Below are 18,659 nucleotides of genomic sequence, written 5' to 3'. Positions count from 1 at the left end.
GTTTGAATTTTAGTTTTATTGTAAAGGCTAAAACACATAAAGGGGAAAGTAATACGTACTGGATCTTACTTTATAAAGGTAGCAGTTCTCTAACCATAATAAAATAAAGGGAAAACAAGATAATACCTATATCTGTTAGAACAAAATGCATGAATTTAAATGCTACCGAATGAGTTTATATATTGCAAATGGTAAAACTGATGAAACATATAATGCATTCGACACATATAAAAAAAGAAAGTTCATATTTTTCTTGATTTGACATCCTGATGACTGATCAAACAGGTAAAGGCTAAACTGACTGATCCAAGGGTCCAGATTCAAGGGTTTGGTGCATCTTTTTTTGGTGCCAAACAAAAATGTGATCCAGTAATGATCGCCTCGGATTCGCCACACTTTCTTGTAATTCTTTAAAGTCAACTTGAACAGGAGTTTTCTTTGAACATTGGCTACGTTTTCATTACTTTCAGCCCAGCCTTTGCACCCAATTATTATGAAAAAAGAAAAAAAAACTAAAATGACTAAAGAAGCAGCTTAAGACCTAAAATAAACAACATCAGTACCACAGCATCTTCATCTTGCATTTTTTTTATAGCAAAGATCACCGTTTTTTGTAAATAATTGCCCTGAAATTTTGGAGATACCTACCATGGAACTATGATACTTGAATAGAAAAGTATTCAACATGTTTCTTTAGCATTACTGCCATGAGTGGAAAATAAAATATCTACATTAGAAATAGATGAGGTCTTTAAGAATAGTTAATGTAAAACAGGTTTTGATTAATATTTCTAAAATAAGTACAAAATGAATATTGTATTGCTGACATTTTCTATTGTTCTTACAATCTGATATTTGCAATTAGCATAGATCGGTTTCTAAAGCAGCAGTTAATCTGTGTACTCCAATAGTCTATCAGCAATTCAGTATTCTGTACTCAGCCTTTCTGTTATCTGCTTGAAGACTTACTCTCTATCACATCCTGTAAAATGCATAAATGTCTGAACAGGTCATAGAAAAAAAAAAAAAAAAGCTTCTCACTTCCTAAAGTTCTCAAGACTTAATTCTTTACCGTGCGATACTGAGAACAGCTCATTTTGTCTTATTTACTCAATAATAATTTCCGCACTGATGGTAGCCTGGTAACACTTACATATGATGTGTTTAAATTCAGTGCATTCAAAACTGAAATGTTTATCTTAGGGATTGAATTGGTGGATGTAGAAATGGCTGAATTTATTTCTAAGGCAAAGGTAAACTACTTAGTCATCAGCAGGAAAGGTTCTGATTGGACATATTTTTGAAAAAAGTTGATATTTCATAAAAAAAAAAAAAAACAATATAGTAAATAGTAATTTTTTTGTAATTTTTTAAATCTAAATTCCATAACATTTAAGACTGCTTTGCACATGTACATCTGTTGTTCTCTTTGGTATTTTCCATTGATTTCTTCTATGAAAAGGGGAATAAAAAATGGAGACACTTTTTGATCCCTTAAAACCTGGAGCCTATATAAACCTGAATAATTCTAAGGTGGAAATTAAAATGCTTAACCAACTAACAAAGATCATTATTTATGCAATGTTCGATATTAGACTGAAAATGTATGGAAAGAAGCCAATGTTCAAGGAAACCTTTCAGACAGCACCGCTTTAAAAGAATACAGTCTGACACCTTAGAAGCTCAATAAAAATAAATAATTGACTTTCTCGCAAAAAAAAAACCCAACTGACTGAAAATATATATTTCAAAAACAGGATAAGGTTGTCAGATTAATTTAAAGTTTGAATAAGAAAATCAATAAGCTTTAATTTAAACACAGTATAAACCAAACAATATTAGATTGGGTAAACAAAACCTTATAATCATTGAATGACATCAGATTCTAACATGGCAAAGAATATTGTTACATTTCAATAAAAAAAAAAAGAAATAAAGTATTTGGATCACATTATCAGCTTTTACATGACTTTAAACTTCATATAATTTCCTTTATCAAAGGAAAGTTAACATCAGTGAGTTAACGCTATGAAGCGTTAACTGACAGAGCCCATTTATCTCATTATATTAAGAAGAAAACATTACCTTCTGATAAGAACTGTCGTTAACTAAGCCTGACTTCTGCAGTGAATGGATGGTTGACCAGTACAGCAAAGCACCAGCCACAGACAAACAATGCGGCATGGAAAGGCCGCTTGACTTACAAGCCTAATATAAATCCTGTGGGAGCTCCAAGAGAAGAAGTAATCACTGTGAACAAGGGAGCAGAAAGGACAGAATGACCCCTGCTGTTTATTCTGAGTAATTCACCCTGAACATCATTTCACACAATATTTCCCTTTTGCATGTAGAGCTCCCATGATACTGCAGGTACAGGTGCATCAAAACAAATTAGTTTAATTGGCAGACAAAGTTCTGTCAGTAACTAATCTGAATCCGTAAACAATCATCACACAGAAATTAAATATTTCAAGCATTTATTAAAGTTAATTTTGATGATTATGGGTTACCACTACTAAAAATATAAAATTCTGTTTCTCAGAAAAAAAAATGTCTATTCATTAGACAAAAAGAAAAGATTTGAAACACGGTTATGCTGTGGGTTACGAGATGTTTTCTGAGGAAGCTGGAGTTGTCAGAGTTATACAAGCAAATTGAGCAGAAGGAAACAAAAAGCGCACAAGCAATAGGGATAACTAAAGCCTATTCAAGTTTTGGGAGGGGATTTAATATGGAAGAGGCAGCAGCTGGAGTGTTTAAAAACTAACATGTGTCTACAACATAGAACAACCAGCTTCTTTAGCTATAATTCTTTGGGCCAAGGTTAAAGGGACAGTGTGTAACAAATCTGACTTTTAATTAGCAAAAATCTAGAATTGGTTTAATAAATACAAATTCTGTAAAAGTCTAATTACATGATATAAAAGAAGAGCACAATCTCATAGCTTAGAACTAGTTGTTTATAAATATATAAGGTGTGGTGCACCATTTCGGGGCTACCATGTCGTGTCAGCATTTTTGATTAGAGAAGCAGAGAGAGGCTAAACTTGGCGGCATTGTCTTTTAGCTGTATCTGGAAATAGGTTGGTGGTGTCCAAAGTGTTAAAAACATGCAAAAACAACTCGAGATTGTTCTATCGTCCTCTTTCTATTGCAATGGAAGAACGTCTGTACTTTATGTTGAGTGAGAGGCAAAAGAAACAAATAAAAAAAAAGGAAAAAGACGTAATAACAAGGACAAAAAAATCACATTGGAGCAGGTTTCACCAGGTGGGGATAATTTATGATGGAGAGGACGAAATGGACACTCAGATTGCAGGGTTTCTGCTGGACAGGTAAGGTCATTCAATAAAGCAGTTAATTTTATTTTGTATTTATGGCAGAGACAACTAATTTTTTTAGCCTACATTGGATGAGCTCTGATGCAACAGTTATTAGCTGCTATTAGAACATGTCACTCCACAGCTTCCTTAGTAGGTGTCGCAAACTTAAAGGGGAGGCACCAGTGTCATTTGTAATTCATTTAATGCACCACTAGATGGTGATACATCTTACACACTGTCCCTTTAAAGATTTCAGAAATTAAAAACAAACAAACAAAAAATATATCTTACTTTTCAGAGAAACTGAATTTTGGATTTTCTTGCCAAAATCGTCAAAATTAACTGAAACACACATCAAACATATCTCTCTTTCTGCATTTAATTCATCGAAATTATAAGTACATTTTTTTAAATGGAATTACCATAATAAAATAATTATTTGAAGATATAGTAATTTACTGAGAGTTACCTGTAAACAAAGGTTAAAGCCATGGCTTTAACATTAGTTGGGACTGCAATGTATAATTCAACTCCAATAAAAAAATTATATGTAGTATAACCTTATTCCAGTATTGAGCACTTGTATCATTTCCCTGTTTCAATCTGCACATCTTATAGCTGTTCATAAAGTCTGATAAAGTGCAATATTAGTGTAAATCCAAGTTTCTTCTTCATGTTCATCCACATAAAAATTCCAAATAACAAGTAGTTTGTCATATTTGTTTGTGTTAATGATTATTTCTAAAGCAAATTTAAACATGTAACCTGATTTGACCAAATGTTGCAACACAGGATCTTGTTTTGCTTTGACTCCTATCTGCAGGATATGGATAAGTATTGCTGATCGGTCATTTCCTCCATTCCTCTCTCTGATTGGTTTCAGGTTCATTGTTTGTGCACCAGTAATTCACTTGAAATTTTTATATTTTCAGTTGAAAAAAAGAAAGGGGGGAAAAAAAGCTTAAATGATCCCTGGTAGCATTTCATAATCCATGCTGAGTCCAACCCAAGAAGGAAAGGCTTGGATGAATCTATCCCCTTCAGTCCATAGAGGCTTTAGTTTAACACATGTTTATGAAGTGCTGGATTCATAAGTTCTGGCTCGTGAGTCATGTAGTTCTTCTAAATGCTTCTGTTTTCATAGTTTTTCAGCAAATGGTTGTCGGTTAACATGTGGGGAGCAGCTTCTTGTATAGTAGTTAATGGAGTGTAAATGATGACCATGTAAGTTCATGGATGAGCGAGACTGGGTCAGGGTAAACACTCAGCTGAGACGGTGAAACGCCACCCTCTACGTTCCTCCATCTCTTCTGTGCCTCAGCAGCTGGAAAATGTTCTGCAACACAAACAGCCATCAGGACAAAGTCCTGCCGGTTTGTGAAATGTGAAAAGGCTTTTGCTCATTCTGAAGTTTACCTTTCCACACATGCCATCTTTACTGCAGTTCTTGTTGTCCTTGTCTGTGGCCTCCTCTTCCACCTGAAAACACACATCCAAGCTAATAATGAATGACACTAGAACATAGTGTCCACCGAGAAGGTTATAAGTGGATTGTTGATACCTCTTTCCTCCACCTCAGCTCACAGAAGACTCTTTCGAAGCACTCATGCATGTAGTTAAACTAAATATCATCCAAGTAGGGGAAAAGACAAGGAGAAACACATTAATAACACTCTGAATAGGTCCTTAATATTACAGGCCGCTTTGAAAACATAATACAGGAATTAAAGCAAAAAAAAAAAATCCTGATCATATACATTATATATATATATATATATATATATTTATATCTCGTCCTGTCTCCTCCGGCCGTGCCCAGGGCCATTCATGTTTAAGACCTTTATCAATGGTGATGACATCTTCCCTGGAGTTCATGAACTGCATTGTGCCCACTCCATGCAATTCCGTTCTGTCGTCCTTCTCTCCAAACACGAAGTTTAATTTATTTATTTACTTTTTACACGTCTCTCCGTTTAACGTGTAGAGCTTCAGCACTGTACCACAATCTATCTGGTGACTTGGGCAAGAAACGGGAGGAGGAGGTACGCGCTTTCCTAAGACTCACCACCTTCGTCTTCTGCTTGGCTAATATTGTTAGTTTCAGAGCGCTACTTTGCTACCATTGGCTGACAAACGCAAGAGGGATTTCGATTGCCTTTTTTTAAAATTTATAGAGAGATTTTCTTTTTTTTTTTTCCCACGGGCAATCGCTATGAGCCGGAAATCCAGCCTGGGGCCAGAATACTTTAATCCCTGATAATCTGTTATCCTATTGGGATATTATATGATTGATCAACACATAACAGTTCATTATTGCGGAGTAGGAAGAGGATTGTGGAATTTATGTAGAAAAAAAATTGTAAACCCCTTTGGTTGCTATTAGTTTTGCATACCGAGAAAGCCAAGTCAATTATAAAGTGCCGAGTTTGAGACCAGTGACAGATGAGGAAGATAAGCCTCCATCCTCGTTTTTTTGCAGTTCTAATTAGGTTTACATCAAAGATGTTTCTGTATTTAACTCCATCTATCTTCCCATAAACTCTAACCTCTAATGAAGAAAAGCATCCCTACAGAATAATGCGGCCATCACCATGCTTTATGGTGGAAATTGTTGATTCAGGTTAATTCTCTGTTAGTTTTCCTCCACCCATGGTGCATGATGCTGTCACCACTGTGTTTCACAGAAAGATAGTGTGTCCAGGGTTAAAGGTATCACTAGCTTTCTGTCAAACTTAGGGTTAAATAGGTAATGTAGCCAAAGGATCTTTTTCCACATGACTGCTCTGGCTTATAAAATGCCTTAGGCTAACAAACAGGACTTCTAAAGAATTTTCATAAAAAAATGTACCATTCTTACCACTAAACCACAGAGATAAAATTAGTAGACTGCAAAACGAACCGATTTTCTCTCCTTAGCTGTGGATCTCTGCAGACTTATTGTAGCCTTCTAATGGTGAGTTTTAATTTTAGTTTTTAACAGCTCTCATTGCCTGGTGTGTCAGGTTACGTAAAAAAAGTGCAAAAGGCAAAAAGAACATCTTAAAAACATCAGAAAAAAAACTTACATAGGGAGTAAAAATCTTCACCCAGCGTGGCTTCTTCTCTCCCCGTGTATATTCAAAGCAGAAAGCCATGCCCTCTTCATCTGTGTCCCATCTTTGCATCTCTTCCCACTCAAATACAATCACTTGGTTCTGGAATGACAAGGAGTCTTTAATTTGCTCTATCTGACACGCAGGAAGCAAAAGTAAAATGCATTGGCAGGCCGCTGTATTTACCTCAAGTGTACCTTCTTCTGTACAGGCATGCAGCTTAAAGTTCTGTATACTGATTGCTGTGATCACATGGCCTTTACGTCGAGAGTCACAGGAACAATGCGGGAATACGATCTCATTGTAGCCCTCACAGCTCCGCAACAAGCCCAGGTACTGAAAGGAATTGCACAGCAGACATGATAGAAACAACAACTGCTTAAACAAATTCAGGGGATGAGAACCAGCCTTTTCCTATGTAGATAACTAAAAACTGCTATAGTATTTAAAACCCACTCCCCACATCCCCACAAAACGTTCCTGGTCATAAAGCAGGACAACTGAAGGCCAACAGATTTGCAGCAGAAGTTTTCTGCAGTTTAATCTGTGCTGTGCGTGACCAAGAGAGGCAATCATGAGAACAATGAAGCGAAACTGAGAAGTAAAACATTTTCTTGTTTCACAACATCATTCTCAAGCACAAATCAGAGATAGCATACCTCAGCACAAAAAAAAACAGGGAGATGGCATTTTTTGTGTGAAAACAGCTAAAGCGAATCACGCTCTTCCAATTTCAAGTAGGCTGCTCTTTCTTAGCCCTGCAGATCAGACTCAAACCTGCTAAATCTCTGTAAGCATTGGGCCACAGAAAAAAAAACAAACATCTTATCAACATTTTAATTTCCCTAAACTATTGCATTCATTTTAAGTTGCTAGTTGATTTCCCATGATTTATTTTCCATTTAAAGAGACTTGTTAACATAACATTGGAGATGTTCTGCAGAGAGCGCGTTTTTTTTTTTCTTCTCCCGTCTCTTTCATTGCAGGATATTTCCAGCTGAGCTCTTACTTATAGAAATGTGAGTGAGGCTATGACAGAGCACATGTCTCTAGAGTAAAAGAGGCAGAACAAAATATATAGGTATGCTGTGCTGTTATTCATACCAACTGTTTCTGAAAATACAGGGGTAGTTAAAGACAACATACAGGTCAAGTAAGAACGGAGAGTAGAAAAAGTAAGAATAAAAAGTAGTAAAATAGTTAAATATAAGCTCCTTCAGTCCTTGTTACATGAACATTGCATTTTTGAAAGGTTTAAGTCTTGCTTTAATGTCATTTACAGCATGGGAGCAGCACTTTTAATCAGTTTTAATGATTAGACCTCACAGCTGTCTTTCATACACATAACCACAGTATTCCCAAAAGAAACAATGTGGCATTATACAACCATACACTGAAACTGCGTCATTTTTTTTTTTTTTTTCTGAGACGTTTTTATGTACCGTAATGCTCTCTAAATCAGTTATTAGCTCCTTTTTGTTGTTTGAGGTTCTGTTCTTGGATCAGTCCTCTTTCTGTGCATTTTGGCCACTAGAGGCTACACCTGTAACTTTCATGTCTAGTGCCCCTAGTGGCCACAAGTGCCGCAGTACTGTTGCAAAAGTAAACAGTCAGCTGGCCAGCCTCCCATATCTTTTGATTGGGGACCGCCCTAGGCGTCTTGGTTAATCTCCGAGGGCATGAAAAGTGCTGCAGCTCTCTGGAGAACACCGCTGGCACAGACAGGACAGGACCACAGAGCGCGGTGTAGAGGACCAGCAGTGGAGCTCCAGTGAAGAGCCACTGGGTCGTACGGGGCGTTTTTCCAGGTCACATGACCTGGCCAATGACGATAAGCCTTCTCCCAACTTACAGATTCGGTATTTCAAGAGGGGAACCCCCACTCCAAGCATTGATAGCATCAAGAGCTGTATATTGGCCTGAGGAATCATTTACAATAACTCATGAATCAACTCTTTATGTCACAAAGTCTGCGGTGTGCCTTTGAAGGACAGCTTAAAAGCTAACACGTCTTGATGATTAAGGGTTAACAGTAATAAAAATATAGAATTCCGTTTCTCAGAAAAAAAAAATAAAATTCCATTAGACCTCTCCCATTTCCATAAGGAAATGGGGGTGAGATACAGGAGGGAAGACATGGCAAAGGTCAACAGGCCAATGAAGGCAACAGATCTGTTGATATTACACCATATGACTGGCTTAATGTTGCCATGATGACGTGAAATACCGTGGTTGGTCCGTAAAATATCATGTACCGAGTTGTGAGAATCTGTAGTGTTAGTGTGTCTAATGATCTATTAAATTTTACCCGTAGGATAAAAAAATTTATACAATCTGTTTTTGATAATCTAAGTTACTGCAAGAACATGATATAAAGGGTAAACCTGGGTAGTGCTCTGGCTAGCTTTACTCAATAGCTAACAGGTTAGCCTCTTTTAGCTTGGTCAGTTACCCAAACAAGCTAAATGAATTTTAAACTCTTGTCAACAAGTCCATCTTGTTTTCTACTTTTGGCTACTTTAGGTCGAGATTAATGTTTATCACTGAAGTTCTCCAGTTTGTTAATGAAGAGCTTTTCTAAAATCTAGGAAAAAAGTTTGGAAAGTGAGGTTATAGACTTGAATTACCTGTTTAGCAATTGCATCAATACTTATTTTGACAGTTGTGAGGTAAATGTCTTTACAGTCAGTGGCCCTTTCCTTTTTACATTAGCTGAAGACAATTGTGATTTCTCCCCGTCACTGCTCGCAAAAAAACTGAGGTTGGATTTTTGTTTTGAGTGCCTGATTCCGGCTCTCTGTTATCCCAGATCAGGAATATTTTCTGCCAGTTTTAGACAAACATTTATATAATACATGTTGAATTGTTCAAAAACGGATGACATTATCATAAATAACAGCATTGCTTGATAATAAAATATTGTGGTCAACTAATTTCTTTGGATTATTTAACATACTACACATGTTATATTTCTTTATTATCATCTAACAGTTTACTAAATACGATGGAATATTAGGGCCAGGCTAGAGATTTCTTTTTATATTTACTTAGGGGAAAAACGCCATAATATTATGGGAATAAAGTCATAAAATTATTCTCGTAATGTTACAACTTTTTTCCCGTAATATTACTTTGTTCTTGAAATAAAAAAAATAAAAAAATCTCTAGCCTGACCCCAATACCCCGTCATATCTAAAATACTTATTTAGATGTTATTTTCATGCCTTTACATCAAGTTTTGTCTCTGCCATCATCTTATACTTTAAAAAGTATAAGAAAAGTATAAGATATATCTACTTTTGTATCTAATTTTATTCAGGCATTCTTCACTTCTTTTGTGTCCCATGATGCATCAGAATATTTACCTTTTTGGTTTTATTTTTTAACATTAAAACATCATCAAAATAAGTTATCCTTTTTTAGTCATACATTTCAAAAACTGGTGCTCACTTAATTTAATTACATAGAGAGATAATTTGAAAAGGTATTATTTCTTCATTGCGATGGTTGTTGATAAGGCCAATGAAAACCCCAAATTTCTCACTTTTGTAGTATTACATAAGATAATTAAAAAAAGCATCATTCATACAAAAAAAACCTGGGAAGGAAGTCTGGTGGTGGATAAAAAAAGCAGAGTACTGATAGAAAGTTTAGTGGAAGGAAAAGGTGTCCTGTAATGAGCCTCATTGAGGTGGCAGGAATTCTTGATCCTCGTGAAGTCTTAACGTAATGTTGTGGAGACTTGTTATTTTAGAACTGATGAACATTTTTTAAAACGGTGGAAAGGTGATGAGGGAGAGTCTTCTGCTACGTTCAGACTACAAGCATTGGAAGCAGCAAAAAAGCTTCTGCTGCTTCATTTTTAATGCTTGTACACAGTAAGGTCAGAATATGTTTTTGAGTGAAAACGTTGGACCTGATAACTTAATCTGTGCTGTCAGTTCATCCAGATTATGATCCTGCCTTCAAATATTATTTCGCTGTCGGACGAGCATGAAACCCCTGTACACCGGTGGTGCTCTGTCACTGGAAACCCCCTTCTACAGCAGCCTCTGGCCTGGTCGCCTCTTGGAGGTTTTCCGCTACAGTCGCAGCGGCCAGAAGGAGATTTTAGTGTTTTTCATGTACGTAATCTAAACTGCAGGCACCAAAATAATAAAAGCGAACATATTATGTCGGGAGGTTTCAATATTTTAAGCTTATTGAGTAGCGTGATCATAGTGATCTGCATCAGCAGTGCTGTGTCTGTCTCCCTGCCAGCTCCCAGATCAGCATCCTGATTGGTTGATGTGGTACGTTGAGCAACAAAACTTTTTCAACTCCTGCAGCTGCTGCTTGTGCAGCATGTCCCGGGCCTCAGATGCTCAGAAGCTCATGAGGCGCTGCTTCGGCTGCTCAGAGGGGTCAAGATTTTGCATGTAAACCAGCTGCTTCTGCTGCTCCTGCAGCGTGCGGTCTGAAGGTAGCATCAGGCCACAAATAAGTTTCTAGTTTATAAACTAGTTTCCAATTATAAACAATTTAGAAAAATGTAAACTGAATAAAGCTAAGTAATTATGATTTGAAATTGTGAAACTAACCATGGACATCTTCATCTGCTCTGCCAGCTTTTGGAGCTGATAAGACTTCTGCTGAACTTTGATGAAGCCTTTCTTCACATCATCAGCTGCCTGCAGAGAGTCAGGGAGGACGACATTCAAAAAAGAAAACAGCATAAATACAGATTGGGCAAATATTCACAAACCTGATGAAAGAAGTAGTTGACAGCAAGCTGGTTTTCATTGAGCAAGATCTCCTCTTCTGTGGTGAAGAGCCACTTTCGCAGAGTGAGGCAGGTTCCTGGGATGGCTGAGGTATAGTTCTGTATATAAAGTTTGTGAGGGAACTCATTGGGGGCCAGTTTACGCACTGCAAAAATAAAGATGATAGAAAGAGGGGGAAAAAAGTTGTTACTATAATGTAAGCAAACCTTTTTTTTATTGTAGGAACACAGAAAATCAAATGAGGACATATTCAAAAGTAGAGTGTGTTGACTACCATGTTGCATCATCTTATCTTCTAACAATGCACCTTTTAAACCTAACAAGACTATGCACTTGAATATTTTAACTGCTTATTTGGTTTTCTTTTTGTTTTTTAAAGATGATGAAAATATCTAAAGTAAGATTATCTCAATGTTAGTATCAAAGCAACATGATCAACTGAAGAATAAATACTAAAGACTATAAGGATTACTATAAAATCACAGTAGATATTTCTGGTGTAGTCAGTCATTAAAATGTATGATGCAAAATCCATTGTTAGGAATAAACACAGAAGGGAAGGAAAGAAAGAACAGACTGATCATTCCAGTATTTTCAGACTATAAGCTGCTAATTTTTTTCCCCCCACACTTTGAAACATGTTTATAAGAAGGTGTGGCTTTCCTGTAGATTTTTCAAAAAAAAAAAGCCGCTAGGGGAAGTCTAAGATGGAAATGAAAGAATAAGGTGCTAGTTTTCATGTAGCACAAGAACTTGCTAGCAGCAGACACGTTAGAGAACAAATATCCCGAATTAAAACATTTTGCCATTTATTTGCAGCATTAAACTGAACCGATGAAGAGACTGGGCTCTACTCCTGCAGAGCTGAAATAAAGATCCCCTCTTACTACTGCAAGCCAACAAGCTAAGGGGAGCTAGCATTTTCTTTGTCCCTACTCTTGGGGTGATATGTAGAGCTCCTCCTAGAGGTTTGGTGGGGGACAATTCAGTAGATTGGCTTTTAGCCTCTTATACATGTAAGTTTCCATCAATCCATCCATCTTCCGTCAAGCTAATCACGAACGTGGTCGCGAGGGGTGCTACTGCCTATCTCCAGCAGTCTACGGGCGAGAGGCGGGGCACATCCTGTGCAGGTCCCCAGTCCATCGCAGATGTAAGTTTCCAGTTTTTCCAAAAAATTTAGTGGGCACACCTTATAGATATGTGCACTCTTTAGTCCAGTAAATGAGATGTAACCAGATTTTTTATTTTTTTATTTTTTACATCTAATGCTGTCATGAATCACAGAATGACAAAAAACAAAAAGGCATACCATGTGCCCGAATAAGAAAAAAGCTGGGAATTATGGTGAACTGCACACTAAAAGAAACAGATACCAGAGTTTAGACGGGCATCATTCAATCCCCCACAGATAAATCTGACTCCTTTTACACTCATGGAAGTGAAACCAGTCAGTGACTTGCTTTTTAAAAAGGATATTTTTCTCCTAGCAAAAAGCAGAAGTGGAAAAGCTGTCATGGACTATTTAATGAAATGTTAAAACACAAAGGAGAGGCACAACTACATTTTGGTTCTGTTTTTACTCACCAAAGGTGTGGTTGATGACCTCAAACAGAGCGAAGTAGCTGGCTGTAATACTATCCATACCAAGCTTCATTACCACAGCCTGGGAAAGAGAGTAGATGGAGGTAGAAAGTGACAAGGAACAAGAAAACATGGCTGTAAAAAAAACGATGGGTTTTTACCTGATAAACTTGGTCTGTTGTGGAGTTTTTACGAACTCTAACAGTGAGCGTTGTCTTATCTGGCATAGCTATTCTCAACTCCACATCTGAAACCCCATTATAGTTCTAGGTTGAAGGAAGAGAGACGAAAAATGTCACATTTAAGTGGAGGAGAACATTTCTTTCAGCTTTCTTTTTTTCCGTTTTACCTCATCTGATTCAGACAAGAACTCCTGCATGATGTCGCTTTCTCCAATTACCCGTACTGAGCAGACTGCAGATAAGACAAACAAAAACATTTCTGGAGTTAAGTTTTGTGTCTAAGTATACAATAACAGCACACTTCCAGGCATCCCCTCTCTCTTCTAAGCTTTTTCACACTCAGATTCATTTTAGCACAAAATTACATGTGCCTGGAGGGTTTATGAAGCTGAAAGATTAGAAACCAAACATGCAGCCATCATAAAAATAAGATCTAACCGACATAAACGAACATTTAAAACCACAGGATAAAATAAATAAATAAATGGTATTAAGTCCTATTAGGGTACATTAAAAACTTTGTATGCAAAAAAAATTGGCAAATATTGACATCCCCTTCACCTTTTTCCAGGTATTCCTCCAAGCCTCGGCGGCGTGCATCTAGCTGCTGCTCAGAAAGTGAAAACGGCCACTTCCCAGGAAGCTTGGGAAAAGTAAAATTGGCAAATTCCCTCTTAAGGTTTTGGTGTAAAATCACAAACTCCCGGTAACGCTTAGAGCACAGCTGCCTTCCCGCCATGTATACATTATATACCTGAAAAGACAGGATATGTCAATTATTCAGAATGGGAAAATATATATTGAGTGCTCTCCTCCAAAGCTTGCATTAATGTTTTTGTAGGATCTTGCAAGCTGTGCACATTATTCTTCTGATAGATCCCAAAGATTATAAGCAAGGATAAGATCTGGACTCTGTGCTGTCCAGTCTATACCTGAACATCAGTTTTCATTCTCCCTGAATGATCTGAACCTGATGAATCCTGCCGTTTTCATCTTGGAATATACCCACACCATTAGGGAAAACATTTAGTTCATAATGTTATTGAAGTAAAGCCTGACCAGCTGCAGCCACCACAGTTCAAAACATTGTGTTTATATGCAGTGATGCATGCCCTCCCCAATGCTGTCTTTTTACCTTTACACACTCATCACTCTGAAACAGGGTACATCTAAACTCATCAGACCAAATTACATTTAGTCCACTCTTTATTCTTAAAGCATCCAATTAGCTGTTTTCTTTAAACAGATGTTAATTCCATTCCTTTGAGTTACCTGAATGGAAACCCTCTTAATCTGAACCTGGCTGTGCTTTCTGACTTTCTAGAAACCGGCTATACTCGATATCAAAGTCTAAGCAATTTGTATAGCTCATCCCTTTTTCTGACATTTCTTGTCAAATTTGATGGTTTATCAATATACTTTCAGTCTAATAATGCAATTTCCTGAATGCTAATAAGTGGACCTGCTGAACCTCCCTGCTACAACTAAATAATGTGTCTTCCAACATGGTTGTTTTAGAAATAAAAAGCTGCTCACTGCACTGAGGCATTTTAAACTATGAATATGTTTTAATATAAATTATTCCATTAAATATCTGGCTGTGTGTTTAGATTTACAAAGATACACTGCACAGTATTGCACCCACCACAAACTTTTCACCACTGAGCTCAGTGTGTTTGTAGCTGGGAATGGAGATCGGGACGGCCTGCTTATCGGAGTAGTCGTAACAGGACAAAGCCGACATGTCGTCGCCGGGATCTAAGGAGTCTGCTTCCTGCGGCGGGACGGACAGAACGGTCAGCACCAGCTCCTTCTCGCCAGCTCGGATCAGATCCACCACCTGCTTGTGTGTTGCTCCCTCTACGTTAACCCCATTGCTGTAGGGAGAAAAGACACACAAACTTATCAGGACACTGGTGCTTTTGTGAAGCGTCTATGGCAAATAATCTTTAATGCATGCAACCACAGACATGCAGAAGCTTTTCCGCTTTTAACTACTTGAACCTCACATCTCAAGTAACAAAAAACCACAACAAAACAATTAAACAAATGATAACACAATAGATGCCAACGCAGTAAATAAAATTGATATAAAACTATTGTCTTCATGAAGAGAAATTGGTTGCAGTTGGAATTTTAGCTCTCAAGTCCTAACCGTCTGTGAACATGAGCAACACTGGGTGTGCTCTCATTGTCAGTAATGTGAAAGAGGAGAGGCAGTTCTAATGACAGAGCCAGAGCAACATCACCTATGGTTAGGATCACAGAAAGCAGCCACAGTGTCTCAAGCTCTTTCTCACATTTTCAGAACCCAGTCCAGCTTCTGAAGAAGGCCTGACGCTTAACTGTCAGCAACACCATGTATTTTTCAGCACTTTTAAATTCCTTTTTGCACAATATGTTTATGTTATATGAACTTGATGAAAATTGCATAAGTTAGATAAATGTATGACTAAAAAAAAATGTCAGAGACTAAAGAAGCAACTACCTCTGTTAAGCACTACCAGCAAAATCTGATGTGATCAGACAGAGACCAACAATAATCTATCAACATGATTAGTGGTGTGCAAAATATTTACCTTGCATGTGTTCTGACCCATTTAATCAGGATTTCTGTAGATTCCTGCAAGTTAAGTTTAAGACCTACAAGAATGAAAGATAACTAGCTCTCCATTGGTCCCCAATTTTTTTTAATTACTAAACTTAATAACTTGCATCTAAGGTTTGAAGGACAAAGAAAAACCTCTTGCATGTGACTGCCATGTATTACTTTACTGCAATGCACTTCGATCATTTTTCATAAGCAAAACTCAAATCTTAAAACGAAAAAACAAAAGTTACTCCAATATGTCGTAGGCAGCTACTGAAATCTGTTTCCAAAGCAATCCTTTTTAAATATACACCCTACTTTTAAAAATTATATTGCTGATAGGGGTTGAAATAAATAATGCTTTGCAAAAGTTGTGAGCTAATTCCCCTGATAGTTACTAGAATATATCTGATATCATACTTTTATTACAGAAGTTAACAAAAGATTTATGCAAACTTGATCTGTGGCAGATTTCACATTTAGTAAAAAGGACTTTTCTTCTTTACTAGATTGAGCAGCAGACCTGCTACATCATACTTTTATTACAAAATATTTTCAGATAGGCCTTTAAATGCTTCACCTAATCAGGATGATAACGTTTAATGAAAATTCCACGTTTAAAAGCTACTGATAAGATCCCATTTTGCTACTGGAGAAACACATTTGAGAACAATTAAAACAGCTGAATCTGCCTGCTTTACTGTATTTTATGACTAGACTTATGACAGGGAAGAGAATAGCTTTATGTGGACGTTGTAGAACAATATTATAACAATAATAAACATGTGGAGAGAAATAAAAAGAACAATAAACTAAGAGGAAACTGAGGACAGCTGCACATAAAATATTAACAAGTCATAACACATCACAAAACTAAGACTAAACAAAGTCAGGTAAGGTAGCTGTGTTGTTAGAAGTAAGCAGGGGATTAATAGAAGTGAACAATATGCAAACATTTTGCAGGTGCATCGAGAGAAAGAACATCCTCCAACAAGGAAAAAAAAATGCAGACTGAGCATTTTGAGCATCACTCTCTTTACTGCAGCTCTATGATGATATAATAAGCATCAGTGTGGCCTTTGCACCGACGTTGTCAGCACTTTTGACAGTGATGGAACAAGCTGTAAAACACAGTCTGAGTGTGTCACATCTCCCTGAATTCTGCTTTAATTATATCATTCATGACTTTTTACAATGAAACATAGGATTATCATTATGAGATTATCATTGTTTGCCTATGTCAAACTAAGATCAGCAGTTGGGTCTTAAATCATTTGTAAGAAAATAGAACATGATTAAGCAGAAACTGGAACAACTGCATTCGATTCAGAAAGAGACACATCCCCCCAAAAGTGCCCTTTATTATTATTTCTTAATCAGTCACACTCATTTAACAGCACACCTAATATATTAGAAAATATAAATAATAAACACCATTAACCTTTAAAATAAGCGAAAGTTCTTGAAACAATATTAATCTACGTGGACAACTTTGAAAAAGCATAAAAAGGAACAGAGCTGCATAAATGTGCGAATAAACAGTTCAAGAAAAAATAAAGTCCTGATGTTTTGCAGCAGAGCTTGGTGCACACTGTGTTTGACATGAGGGCTACAACTAAAAATACCTCCAAACAGCAGCTGAATGAATGTGCAAAGATATAGCCTGGTGTTTCTATGAACTGCATGGGAGGGAACCTTAAATCTAGGAGTGGAAGCTCTGTGAGCTAGAGGGCAGGGAGAATAATCAATAATAAGCAATCTAAGGCTGATGTTGACAAAAGTAACAGACCCAAAGGGAAGGCAGAGATGGGTATGCAGGGATGTCTAATGGCAAATCAGACAATATGCACACAGCAATAATAGGGTCAAGCAACTGCCAGGTTACTGCAGGCCACCCTTTCACAAAGCAGTGTGCAAAAAAATAAAAAACAACAACTGAGCACTTTTGAGAGCATAGCCAATTGCAGCTGAATTCAGAGCAATGCTTCATCTCTGCAACACCTTATACCCTGCACACGCTGAAACAGGCAGAGCTGATGATGCTGAGCTCTATGCTGTGTGGTGTTCTCCATAGCAACAGCATCTAACATCAGCATGCACACAGGCCACTGAGGAGGATGACTTCTATCCAAAGAGCACCAATAATATATATAAAAAAAGACCAAAACCATGTAATCTGCGTGTACAGTACAGTTGATAGTATATAAAATATGTTCAAATAAATGGGTTTTTTGTTTGGATCATGTGCACGTGTGAGGGGAATTTCTAATGATTCCTGAAACACAAACACTCCTTTCATTCAGATAATTTTGCATTCAAGATAAGGCAGGTTGTTTGGTCACTGATGACCCCCACCAAAAAATAAATAAATAAAGAGATTAAGATCTGATCGGGTCATTTTTAGAACTTCTGCAGGAACATGTTTAACTTACACTTCCAAGATCCTGTCCCCCTTTGATATACCGGCTCTGTCCGCAGCTCCCCCGGGGAGGACAGCACTCACATGCTGCAGAGGAGCGTACAGCTCCCCGTTAATGCTCCGCAGCTGCCCGCCTTCGCTAACTTGCCCCCGAACGTTGAAGCCGTAGCCAGAGTCCGACTTTACTATCCTCACCAGTCTGGGGCCTGAGGTAACGGTGGTTGGCGTCTGCCAGCTGCCCCCGGTGTCTGGCGTAATGCTGCCGCTACCGGAGCCGTTACGAGAGGAAGGGCGAGGCAACGGAGGAACCGGGGAACAAACTCCTTGTCCCTTTACGTCCGCCATCTTTTTTTTTTTTTTTTTTTTTTTTTACAATGTTTGTACAATCCAGTAGTATTCGAGGAACGTTAAAAATCTTACAACCATTAGCTGTGGTAGCAGGCTAATCAGCTTGGCTAGCTAAATGACTGGTATCCGACGGTTAAATGCGAAAACTGCCGATGATGGCCGAAACCAAAGACTGGGGCGCGTTCCACATCAGACTCTTCTGTCTATGAGGGCAAAGGACTCAAGGATAACTTTCTTTAAACTAATTTAAACCCCAGCTTACACCCTTATGCTAATTAGAACGTTTACACCCTTTTCTTTAAAGCCAAGAAAAGTAGAAAAAGCAAAGACGACAGATATTTCTTGTCGGAGGGCATTT

The 18,659-nt window shown here is 37.5% G+C and overlaps 1 protein-coding gene across 1 annotated transcript; it reads right to left on the bottom strand.

Annotated features, from left to right (window-relative positions):
• Positions 1-1,388: 1,388 nt before the first annotated feature.
• On the bottom strand, positions 1,389-18,500 carry LOC107088429 (sorting nexin-27-like). The gene is made up of 13 exons (XM_015380593.1): positions 17,967-18,500; positions 14,590-14,821; positions 13,506-13,698; positions 13,112-13,176; positions 12,924-13,028; positions 12,766-12,844; positions 11,160-11,323; positions 10,996-11,085; positions 6,602-6,751; positions 6,389-6,517; positions 4,885-4,944; positions 4,740-4,802; positions 1,389-4,659 (listed from the first exon to the last, which is right to left on the bottom strand). Exons 1-13 carry the CDS (start codon positions 18,296-18,298, stop codon positions 4,615-4,617), a joined length of 1,707 nt encoding a protein of 568 aa, XP_015236079.1. The 5' UTR covers positions 18,299-18,500; the 3' UTR covers positions 1,389-4,614.
• Positions 18,501-18,659: the final 159 nt, after the last annotated feature.

The sequence above is a fragment of the Cyprinodon variegatus genome, unplaced genomic scaffold (genome assembly GCF_000732505.1).
Source record: "Cyprinodon variegatus isolate N-32 unplaced genomic scaffold, C_variegatus-1.0 Scaffold217, whole genome shotgun sequence".
NCBI lineage: Eukaryota > Metazoa > Chordata > Actinopteri > Cyprinodontiformes > Cyprinodontidae > Cyprinodon > Cyprinodon variegatus.
This window is presented reverse-complemented; position numbering and strand designations above follow the sequence as displayed.

Coding starts and splice junctions, on each gene's coding strand:
- LOC107088429 (XM_015380593.1), bottom strand. CDS start 18,298: ATGGCGGACGTAAAGGGACAAGGAGTTTGTTCCCCGGTTCCTCCGTTG. Junction 13,699..14,589: donor TCAGTGGTGAAAAGTTTGTG/GTGGGTGCAATA, acceptor CTGTCTTTTCAG/GTATATAATGTATACATGGC. Junction 11,324..12,765: donor GGTCATCAACCACACCTTTG/GTGAGTAAAAAC, acceptor TTATTTTTGCAG/TGCGTAAACTGGCCCCCAAT.